The sequence below is a fragment of the Falco biarmicus genome, chromosome 7 (assembly GCF_023638135.1).
Source record: "Falco biarmicus isolate bFalBia1 chromosome 7, bFalBia1.pri, whole genome shotgun sequence".
NCBI lineage: Eukaryota > Metazoa > Chordata > Aves > Falconiformes > Falconidae > Falco > Falco biarmicus.
Window position 1 is genome coordinate 72,272,717 of NC_079294.1, and position 12,146 is coordinate 72,284,862.

The 12,146-nt window shown below is 42.3% G+C and overlaps 1 protein-coding gene across 9 annotated transcripts in view; it reads right to left on the bottom strand.

Moving 5' to 3' along the window:
* Window positions 1-11,820, bottom strand: part of NEO1 (neogenin 1) — a 212,119-nt gene extending 200,299 nt beyond the window's left edge. For all 9 annotated transcript variants that reach the window (XM_056345733.1, XM_056345732.1, XM_056345735.1 and 6 more), the window contains exon 1: window positions 11,403-11,820. In XM_056345733.1, coding sequence (XP_056201708.1) covers window positions 11,403-11,517 — 115 coding nt within the window. In that variant the 5' untranslated portion in view covers window positions 11,518-11,820. The remainder of the gene's footprint in view (window positions 1-11,402) is intronic.
* Window positions 11,821-12,146: the final 326 nt, after the last annotated feature.

Genomic DNA, 12,146 nt, shown 5'->3' on the forward strand with positions numbered 1-12,146 from the left:
AAAAAGTCAGCAAAAAACATCCATAACAATTTGCTGGACCCTAAAAAACAGATTATGACCCCATCCTACCATTACCTTTCAGGTGTTTCAGGTAACGACATGACCTTTACCCTTCAGTCTTCCGAAGACCTGTGCTAACAGCTAATGCCAGACAATAACCACACAGCTAGGAGAAAGGCATTAGGACACATGTATCAACTTCTCCCTAGCTGAAACCACGCTCTACCTTCTTTCTGACACTGTAGGTTAAAGTTAAATCTGTCTGAACTCCTCAACTGCATTTCATATGTTAAAACCATTTCTTGATTTTGTTCTGTGAAAAGCTGCACATTTTTTTAAAAAATACATAAATTTTCAGTCTTTGGGTGACTGATACAAGCCATCAACTCAACCTGCAACCCACCTTCCCTTCTTAATACAACTGACAGACAGCAAGACTGCAAAAATTACAAGAAATTAGATGCTAGCAACACAGGTAGTTCACTGAATGTGTTGTGATTTGAGGTTCAGTTTACCAACTCACTCCAGCTGCTTTGTATCCCAAGGGAATCACAGTCAAGATAGGCCAGTGAATCTAGATTTGCATTTGGTAATAATTCAGCAAGACACTTGATACCACCAGTAGCTGTAAGGCAGAATCTACAAAGGCCCTTTTTTTTTTTTTTGGTTGTTTTTTAAATGTACACCATCACCCCATCACACCCTCTCCTCCACTCAGTGCAAGCACTCAAAATAAGCAAGTGTCCTTCAGCATGCAAGTTAAGAATAATAAACTTACCCATGTAACAGGAGCTAAACTAGATTTAAGCAATCAATATGCTCCACTGATGAATCTGTAATAACAGAAACAATCAGTTGATAATCTTCCAAAGCCTCCTGCAGAAAAAAGAATGACAACTGTATAGGCTAAACTTGAGAAAAGATAAAAACAAAGGCAAAAATCTGTTTCTTACAGGTCCTTTTAATTTTAATAAGCAAAGGACATGCATGAAAATGCTATGCTAAAGTAATAAAGCCTGTGCATGAGGAATGGGAAGGCAAAGATGAAACTCCAAAGCATAGGCTCAACCTCTGCTACAGAGCCGTGACCAGTGGTACCTCCCAGGTAAGTTCCAGAGAGAACAAACAACAGGACAGATCAAAACGCACACATAGACCAGATGTGGTATAGACAAGATATCTTCAGCTACCATGAATGCTGGCTTTTTCCTTTAGATTGATTTCCTCGGTAAAATGAAAAGCTGGCAACAATCAGTAAAGAAAGAAAACTGGAAAAAAACTACTTAAGAAAAATAACACTTCAGATTTTGGGGCTGATCATGCTATTACCATGAGCACAAGATTTTCCAATCAATCTGAACCAGAAACAGCCTTTAACTAGCACTACCTAGAAGTCAGAATATATCATATCCTGTTTTGGATGCATTTGGTGTCTGGCTTCTCCCTCCACGTTCAGAAACAGACTTCTCTACCCTCCAGAACCCTCAAATTTGAAATATTAAAACCTCTGCTCATATGCTGTGGTGTTACCTTGCAGATTCTGCCTCATTATTTTAGGCTAGACCTACAATATTTACATCACTTACAAAGATTATTACTTGCGTGTACTCAAAGACCACAAATTGAAAGGTGAAGAACACTGATTTACACTCAATAGCACAACTGAAAAAAACTCAGTAGTTCAAATATGACACTATGCTTCCTGTAGCTATGATTTGCGTTTTTCTTTCATCCACATCTCAAAAAAGTTACATAAAACCACAACATCAAAATGGTTACTAAATCACTGCAGATATCCAAGCTGTTTCTGATCTCTTAGTATTCAGATATTTTTTAAAAAACGACTGTAAATACTATTATTTATTACTGTAAATACTAAATATTAAAAACTTCAAATAAGGATGTAAGTAAAAAGAATCCATAGCAACAAAAGAAAAACTACAGAACTTAAAATTAAGGCTCCGAAGACCTGAAATAGCTATAAACAACTACATGAGAAGATTAGGATAAACAAGCTATTTTACACTTCAAACAGATAACAAGCCATGTCAGATTCTATAAAAGGAAGCAACTTGGGAAAATTACAGAAGAGCACTGTCCCACCCAAAATTTGCTGTATGTTCTCTAATAGTACTTACTGCTAATAAAAATAGTGTGTCCCATAAAATGCGTTTAAATTGGCCCTTGCAAAGAAATAAGAACATACTCCTGTAATTTCAGGTGTAATCCTTGAGATTATCCCTTCATCAGCATCTAAACAAGTCACAACAGGTTGCACTGTTCGGTTGATTGGTAGAGGCAGGTCTATCAGCATAAAGACTTCTACCTCTGCATTACCATCATCTCCTTAAGCAACAAGGATTAAATCATTTCAAGAACCCTCCCCTGAACTGCTCTGCAGAACCACCAAAAATATACAGATAGGCAACAGTGAAGGAAGGGGGCAGTTTTCCATCCCCTCACCTGCCCCCAGCTATACAGCCCAAATACACCTCACCTTCACACCAGCCTCCCAGTATGTGCACATCCCTGACACTTAATTTCTACAAATCTTTTCCTGTGAAAACCTGGATAATGTCATCCTTAACCATTCAATTGGCTGGAAGTCTCCATAAATTGGTTTGGTTTGTTTCCCATGCACCTTCACTATCATACTGTCCCATCATAGGACATCTATAAGCTTTTCTTAACACTCCCAACCAGGTTTCAACTCAGCATTATCCTTACAGGATTTCACTACTGGTACAAGGATGATTTTGAAAGTCCTGGCCTCACAAAGCTACAACACAGCTGTTAGTACGTGACAGATTCAAAGTGACACCTGAAATGATGCTATGCAAGGTAATCGTCATCAAATGATTTCCTCTGGACTTCAAGCAAGCAAACAGCTACTGCACTCAAAAAATTACTAGGCCACTATCCTTTTCTGAAAGTGTAACCTATTTATATATAGTTTTACATTTCTTTTCTACAAGGCTATGTATTTTAAGATGAAACTTGTAACTTTATTCCCACTTTAGAACTAGTCAAACAAATGGGATTTCAGTGCAGGGAAAAAAGTAACAAACCAAAGCCGTAATTAAAGCGAAATTGAGAATTCATTATCAATCTAAAGATGAATTTTTATGAAACATTTTATCAAAGTAATTTAAAAACAATAATGCACACTTCAACGAAGTTTTAATCTCTAGATCTGAAATCAATATGCGATAATATGTCATAACATTAGACTAATACAGCGACATAAGACATGCAGTATATTTTGTTCACAGTGCTTTTCACGTTCACATACTAAGCCAATCTCTACCCCCCACCAGAAAAAGCAGCCTCGCCTTCCCACGACACCATTCCAACAGGCTCGTGTCACCCTCTCCCTTCTGCTCACACAAGCACCCATGCAGGCACATGGCACAGCACATCAGGGAGCTGATCCAATTCCCTACATCCTTCACAAATGCTCGTGAAAGCAAATCGAAGGGCGTAGTATGCAGGTCCTCCTCCCCCTTTTAATGGCACTGCCAGCCTGAAATGCTGAAACTGAACACATGAAAACAGGATTAACATTTGGCAATGACTTCATACATGCTGTGTTTCATATCTGCCCAAACACATTTCTAATAAAAGATTCACAAACTGATTAACAAAATACCTGGATTTCCTGCAACGTGAGCGCTCACAGTACAACACTGAAAATTCCAATTCCCGCTGCACAGGAGTACACTACAAACTGTTTAGGTGTCCCAACACATCAGAAAATGTTTCTGGATGAAGTTTTCCTCTATTTCTAGTTCTTTTATACTTCTTTCCCCATCTGCTTTCAAACAGGAGCATCTGGCTTTATAAATTACTTTTGGAAATATTTCATCATCTTGTTAATACCCAGCTTTCCTCTCTGCTATATAAAACACTGCTTGAAACCAATGGCTGTTACAATTATTCATTTTTTAACCACTGTGACAGTAACCCCTTAAAATTTAGAAAGCAAGCTATACTCCGCTTCTCAATACACTCTCAAGAGATTTTAAAAGTCATGACAGGTCTAATGACTTAAATGACTTTTGGCAGCCTGTTCTACTTCTTGAAAGAATATCCAAAGCCTCTGTTTGTGGTTCTCCCTTTCTCACTACATTTACATTATAGGGTTTCAATGCATGAACTGCAGAGCAGTGTTAAAAAGAGATGTTCAGGTTTATTAACTACAGAGGAAACCTGAGAAAAATGAAGCTTATACAGAAGGACTTGACTCCACCTCAACCCAAGTGGCAGCAAGCTGCTTGGACCATCAGACTGAAAACTGAGCTGAAAAAAAGATGGAAGTTGCCTCTGAGTGCTCAGGCCGGTTAGTGATGTCAGAATACAAAGGGGTCTCTGCCAACAGTAAGATAAAAGAGAAATCAATGGGGCCAAAATGATCAGAGATACAGTTTTTACTGCCAAAACAACGCAGTGGGAATTGCTATGCTACAGACATAAAAATATTATATGTATTCATAGTCACATAAATATGAAGACAAGTTAAGATTTTCTACAGCTCAAAACATCATTGCAAAGAAAACATTAAATAAAGCAAAACTTTTATAGAAAAGCACTCAATAATACCTGGCCAGAAACTACATACAGAACATTAAATAGATGGAAGCTATAGAAAAGCACAAAGTCCCTTCAAAACTATGTGAAGTCTAACTTCAAAATTTTAATATGCAAGGAACACCGGTTAAGCCTGTGTTGGTACAAACCTCAAAAGCAGCAGCACTGCGTTGTTTTCCTCTAGGTCAACATCAACATTAGACATGTGTCAAAGAAGTAAAAAGCACATCAAACAAGATAAATTTATCAAAGTATAGTAATAATAATGGAAGACAACTGTGCTGCTACTGACATATGCTTTGACCCAGTGCCACAAAATGTGACAGCTTCAAAACAAAAAAAAAAAAAAAAAAAAGAGACATCAAATAAAAACAAAGGTAAAATATTAAGAGCCCACATATATGTAAGGGCAGAAAGCTAGAATCAAAAAAACTCAGAAGTTGGCCCTATGTCCAAGCCAAAGAGAAAGATTAGAAAAGATCAGTAGGTGGCAAAGTTCAGCAGAGCTATACCAATCAAGCAGAAATATAACCCCCCTGAAACCCAGAAGGATATAAAGCACATTATGATCAGAAAACTAGACAACATGAAGTGAATTTTTAAGGGAGCATAAGTACAAAGACACATGAACTACTAACCATAGTAAACAAGACAACAAAGACATTCAGGCATTTGGTGGCAGTCACACCTTCGGATAGCTCTCCCATCATCACCAAGTAAAAACACACCGGGTGATCCGAAGGGCTGAAACATCGACGGACTGCTAAGTGGCTCAGCTACTTTCAAAAACTAACACATTTTCTAAGCTTGTATAGTAGACAAATGAAAATAAAACAAAATCCAGCAAGTATAGTTTTTTTAAGGTAATAGTAAAAAGAAAATTTAATAGAAACACAGTAAAATTCATTCCTGTATGGCTAACAATTAAAATCTTGCCTAACTTCACTACAAAGGACAGTAGTATCTTCAAATTCTTTGAACAAAGGAATGAAGTAGTGAGCAATTTTGTCACAGAACAGGTTTTCCACATCTTTTAGGAAATGTCTGGACAAAACTATACAACTAGAGGATACCAAAAAATATCAAACTACTACACTTTGATGACACACAAAATAACTGAACCACCAAAAATTATATTATAAAAAGTAATTCGTATGAGCCAACACCTATGCAACGCACCAAGATCAATAGATTAAAATTGCAAATGAAGAAATTCAGCACAAGCTGAGCACCTGACTCTTCAATGGAAACCAGTACCAAGTCAGCTCCACAAACCACTTCACAGCAAAGAAAATTCACTGCTAATGTATGCAGAATGATGCATTTTGAAGGAAAAAAAGCTGTCTCCAACATGTAATTCACTGTTCCTACATCAACTTATCAAGACAAGATTTCTTACTGAATAACTATGAAAACTAGAATGCAAAAGGAACAGGAAGAATAAAACACTGTCACATCATAGATTTACCAGTACATTCCTTGCTAAAAATGCCATACTCTGTCCTGGTCATGTCACAACTACAAACCAAAGCTGAACCAAGAAAGTTCAAAGACTGGCAATGAGAATCAGCAAACACCTAAAAAAATATGTAAGTTTACATATTCAGAGCCCAGCAAGTTCTCGAGTTTGACAGCCCTTTCTGAGCAGCACCTTTAGGGATGCTAGTAAGAAAAAAAAAAAATAAATCACAACCACATGTCCAATCACTTACAAGTATCCCAAAACATCCAGAAGCAATGAGTAGAGTGATACTGTCTAGTCACAATGTAAAAAAAAAAAAAACCCAAAAATCTCCTTTTGCTTTGCAGTGATCAGATTTTAAAGGGACATTAAATGTTTTTCATTGAAATTAAACATTAAATCACTTTCCACAAAAAGGGTTTATCATAAATTGATAGTCTGCTTCTTTTGTAAAATCAAGATAATCTTTTCAGCATGAATACTAAATAGTAAAAAAAAAAAACACACCAAAAAAACAACAAACATTTAAAATTAAAGCACCCAAAAGACCATATAAAGTTAGGGTTTCAGTTTTCCTAAAGAGCTCTGCAGCTATACACATACAAATTGTGCTTATGTATTTAGATGGAATTAATTGGGATTACCACTTTCATTTTGGCAATTTAACTGGAGAACTAGATCAATAGCATCCAATCAGTAAAATATGACTGTTGTTTCCACAGTGCTGAGACATTTTCTCTATTAAGAGCTGGTTTGCTTTTTTTTTTTTTTAACAAGATCAATAGCCTCAAAGCAATTACATTTAACTATTCAAGGGACAGAGATCTGTTGCAGCGAACAGCCTGAAGCAGCACCCCTCAATACCTGGGGCAGCACCTCTCCACCCCAAGCCCAGCACACAGGCCAGGCAAGCAGAGCGCTGCCTCAGCTGCCATTTCCAAACACATACTGTGACTTTGGGTTTTTCAGGGGTTGAACAACCAGTTCTTAACATTCATAGGAAAGTAATTCAACTTCAATACTGGTTACAAAATAGGTTTATCGCATGAGAAGCTGCAATCTTGGCCCTGTAGCCAGCTTAATTCTAATAGTGCAGCCCCTGAAATCCCTAAAATGCAAACTGGTTAAACAGAAGCGGCATGAAGCCTCCCTTCCACTGACTGACATCTCTTGACACTAGGACAGATTCCTTATGGGAAGCTGGTATTAATCAGTTATTACCAAGAATTTCAGTTATACCACCTCACAGACAATGCAAAGTGAAACTTCACAGAACTTGCATATATAAAAACATTTCATGTTTAGAAAAGTTAGCTACAAACATAATCAGCATGTTTTATACATTAAATTATTTCCATGCCAAACTAGTGATAGTACAAAGATTTGCTTTCAAACCCTTTATCATACTCAAGCTGGTGCTGCACAAGTTACATTCTGAAAGTAAAGGTTAAGAAACATAGCATATTGCTCTTTGTGTAGTTTTCTTAAACTCCCACTCCATTTCCATGCTCACTTCTTATCAACCTCCTCTACTTGGCAATGCAGAAAACTTCAGTTAGGTGCCTACATAGTTTTCAGATTTCTCTGAAAATCTCTGGTTGAAGGTTAGTGCCTTAAAAAAAAAAAAAATCACAAAAACATTTTATCATCAGGAATAATCAAGTATTCTTATTTATATAAAGAAAAATATACCTTATGTATTTACTTAAATTGCACTGATAAGTTAGCAGGAGGTAACTTGACCAAGTTGGGGTTTTTTTCCCCAAAAATGACAATTTTTGTTTGCTGTTTTTCATTGTGGTAAATATTAGGCACAGGTGTGTACACACATCTTACAATTTTTAAATTGAAACACTAGTTTATTACTCTTCATAAGCAAGTCAAACCCATTTCTTAGATGACTAATAAAGTAAATAAATACATGCCATAAAAGCCGTATGCAACTTAGGCAGTTATTGGTGAGGACAAGCAACAATGCATCACCCCAGCCCCGGGGAAAGGCACCTTGATACACAGTTTATTAGAACAATAGTTCACCCTCACAAGAGCTACACTCCAGCATCAACAGACCTTTCCACCGTTGCTATTTATACGTGCGTATAAGCAGTGGTACTAGTCTCTGCACATCACAGGGGCTCTGAGCAATCAAATTGCTTCTATCAGATCATCTGCAACACCCAGAATACACAAGGCTGACATATACCGTATTTATACGACACAGGAATATCAACCGCAGACCTATGCTTAAGTGCCTTGGGATGTAACCGAGACCTGAATACTTCTACTCTATTTTTAACTTGTGATATATTTAGAAATAATCAAGAAGTGCACACAAAACAGAAACAAATTAAGACCTTATGTTTCTAAGGAACCCAGGTGATTTATGCTCCCATCTTCTTTAGCTATCTGCACACTACTCTCACACCCCAGAAGGAGCATCCCATACAGCAGCACATACTGCACCAATTATCCATAATCAACATGTCACTAAAAAGACCTGTTCAGTTCTGGGAGGCTTGTGCAGCTTCCATGCCCACCAATTTCTCATTTCATTTGACTGTCAACTTCCAAAACTGCCAGTTTACCCTTTAACAAAAGATACTTCCAAGGACTTCAAGAATACCAGGGAGAGACAGAACAAATTTCCTGCTTCTGAATAATCTAATTCAGAATCTTAATGGTGTATATAGGTTATCACAGCTTTTCTATTAAAAATTAAAAGGGACACCAACTTCAATTTTATTCTTAATAACGCAATCCAGTATAGATCAAAGTTTTCACATTAATCTCAAGTCAGTTTCAAACAGTTACAAGAGGTAGATGCCTGTTCCTTACTACTGATTTATTTGGTTTTATTCCCTTAGCTCAGTAAAATATTGTCCTAATTCTAAAGTTAGTAGCTCATTTTACCTTACTTGCAAAACAAATAGACTAGAAAATATACTAAGGTTCATAGATACACAAATAAATGAAGTTACACAGTTTTTTCCTAAAATAATTCAGCTACACTCTTTTCTTCTTCACAGTGTAATGACTGGCTATTTATAGATGGGATCAAATGTCACTCAAACATACACGACTACAAAGAATACAGGCTTCCAAATCTCTTCACTTCTGCTCATTTATATCATATTTATCAACACCAAAAAGTAAGTTTGTTGGGGGGTTTTTTTCCCCCTCCATTAAAAACCCGCTGTTCTGGACACAGCAAGTAGCACTTCAGACTTGACAAGCAGAGTTGCAGTTCTCACAGCTAAAGCCCCATCTGGACCTACAAACTAGGTGCTCCTCGGCCTCTTTGGCCCCTTACACCAATGTAACAAGCCTCTTACGAGCATTCTAGAGGTCAAGCTGCACACAAAACACGGGACAGAAGATGGTACTGCCATCCTTGCATCTAAAACACAAAGGGGAGCACTTTCATGCATGAGGTGGAGCATCTGCACCAGACTCCCCTCCTGCGAGCAGTGAGGGACTTTTGGATGTCCCTCTCCCACTTGCTAAATATGAAAGTATGTGGAACATCCCCTATTTAAGAAAAAATAGTAATAATCAGGTGGAAAAGAGCGTGAATTAAGATGAACTCCCACTATGCATAAAGTATCTTATCTTCATCGAGACAAAGAACCAAGAAAGCCTCTCCCTCCTCAGTCACTGGCTCCCTCTAAATAACCTGCAAACAACACCCTCAGGGTTAGGGAAAGCCAGGCTCCTGATCCTTACCAGGGATGAAATGGGACAGTACCCCTTGCTATGGCATAAACGCACTTTCCACAAAAAGAGAAAGAGGAGAGAGTAGGAGTTCACCTGAACTTCCAAGATTTCCATAACGATACTTCTAAATTCCAGCTCTGATAAACAGTTTCAATTAAGGTTTTATTTTGCATGTTTGAGCACATCACTCCCCCTTTGCTGACTTAATTCACACATTTGGTTTCAACAGATAGATTTCACCTATCAACTTGATTTCCTCAAACCATAAAAGTTTTTAAAGTAGCAAAGAGCAACCAACACAACCATAACTGCAGTGAGCAGATCAGTAAATACCGAAAAAGAATTGTCACGTGGTAAGATTTTAGACATCAAAAAAGTGACTTATCTATTACACATACTCTGTAGATCTTTGAATCCAAGTACAGTATTTTTCAAAAGCAAAAAGAAATTTTTATCTGCTTCAGACCTGGAATCTGCAAAGCTTCCAAATCTGTGCAAGAGAATACATGAATGAATATATTCCCTGTCAACAGGAGTCGGCATACATGGCTACACAAGTAGTATCTAAGATGAGAGCTACTGCGGACGTTATTGCCTAACATGATTCGAAACAGGGCAATTACACCATTTAATATCAGAGTTTAATTCCCTCTTTTCCAAGATGCTAAAAACCACTTTATTTAACCAGCAGTTCGGGTTTTTTCCCAAATTCCACTTGCACAGAGCTTTCTTTTAATGTATCAGGACTCAACGTACAGAGGAGTATTTGAAAAAAAAGCAACAACAACCAGCATTCAACATTCACGTCCAGATTTCCTTTCAAGCTTTCTACTACTTTGTTGCTGACAAGGAAAGGGAAAAAAGTTACTTTTTAAAGCCAGCATTTTGCAAAACGAGCAGATAACATTACTGCAAAACTAGGGAGCCTTCTACAGTATTAACGGTCTTTTGCAAGGGCCTTTTTAGAAAGGCTTCTCACAGGCACGCGAGGCTTCACCTGGATGAGGTTACGTTTTTCATGGCCTATAAAGAATCGGGATTCAATCAGGGATCATTAACGGTAACAATGGTAAAAGGTGTGAGAAATACAGCGACTGAAACGCTGCCAGATCGCTCGTTTCTGGGCTACCGCGGCACGGCTGTGAGGCACGTTCCTCTCCCGCCGCAGGCTGCCCGCCACCCCTCCGCGGTGCGCAGCCCCCACGGCCCCAGCCAGCCTGCCGGCTCCCCCAGGCACGGCGGGGCCGCTCGCGCCCCAGCTCGCTTCACGTGCGCTCCGGCGGCGGGCGGGCGCGAGGCGCAGCTGACGGACCGGCGGCAGCGCCGAGCGGCGGGGAGGGGACCCAGGTGCGCGGCTGCCCCCCCCCCCGCCAGGCGCCGACGACCGCCCGCGCAGGTGTGCAGTGGCCTCTGCCGGCGCGCGCCACTCTCCGCGGCCGTGCCGCTGGCGCGCGAGGGGAGCGCAGGGACCGACCTCGCGGCCCCCCCCCGCCCGCGGCCCCCGGCGCGCGCCCCCTCAGCGCCGCCCGCCGCCCCCCTCACAGCCCCGGGCCCGCCGGGCGCCCCCTGCCCCGCGCCGCCGCCTTCGCCGCCCCCTCGCCCCCCGCCGCCGCTGTCAGGCTCTCGTCCGGCTCCCTACCTGTGGGGAGGTTCTGGGAGCCGCTCCGAGCGGCGGCAGCGGCCGGGTCCGGCTGCCCGAGGAGAAGGGCGATCCAGAGGGAGCCGAGGAGCCGCCCGGCTCTCCCCGCCGCCATCGCTCCGCTCCCCGCGCCCGGCAGCCGGGCACCCAGCGCCAGCCCCTCCCCCGGGGGGGCTCCTCCTGCCTGCCTGCCGGCCGGGGCGCGCTCCCCGCTCGTCCGCCGCCGGGCTGCGCCCCTGCGGCACCCCGAGGCGGCGGCCCTCAGCCGGGCGGCAGGGCTCGCAGCGCGGCCGGTAGGGCGGGCGGGAGCGGCCGGGGCTCACTCCATCGCGGGCCGGTCCCAGCGCCGGGCTCCGCTGCTCCCTCACACGGAGCCGGAGGGGCGCTTGCCGCGCGCTCCTCCCCTCGCTCCCTCCCGCTCCCGCCCCCCCCCCCCCACACCCCCCGGGCCCGCCCCCCTCCTCCGCGCGCATGCGCCCGCGCGCCCCTCCCTCCCTCCCCCGGCCGGTCGCGCGGAGGCACAGGCGCACGCGCGCTTTCCCGCCCCCACACACCCCCCGCGCGCCAGGTTTGCGCGCGCCCGCCCTCCCGCCCGCTCCCGCGCCTGCGCGCGCGCGCGAGCCTGCGCCGCCCGGGCCGGAGGGGCGCGCGCGGAGGGGAGCCTGTCAGCCCGCGCTGCCGGGTTCCCGCCTCAGCGAAGCCACCCGGCGGGGTCCCGCGGGCGCCGCTGCAGAGCCCGTGCGC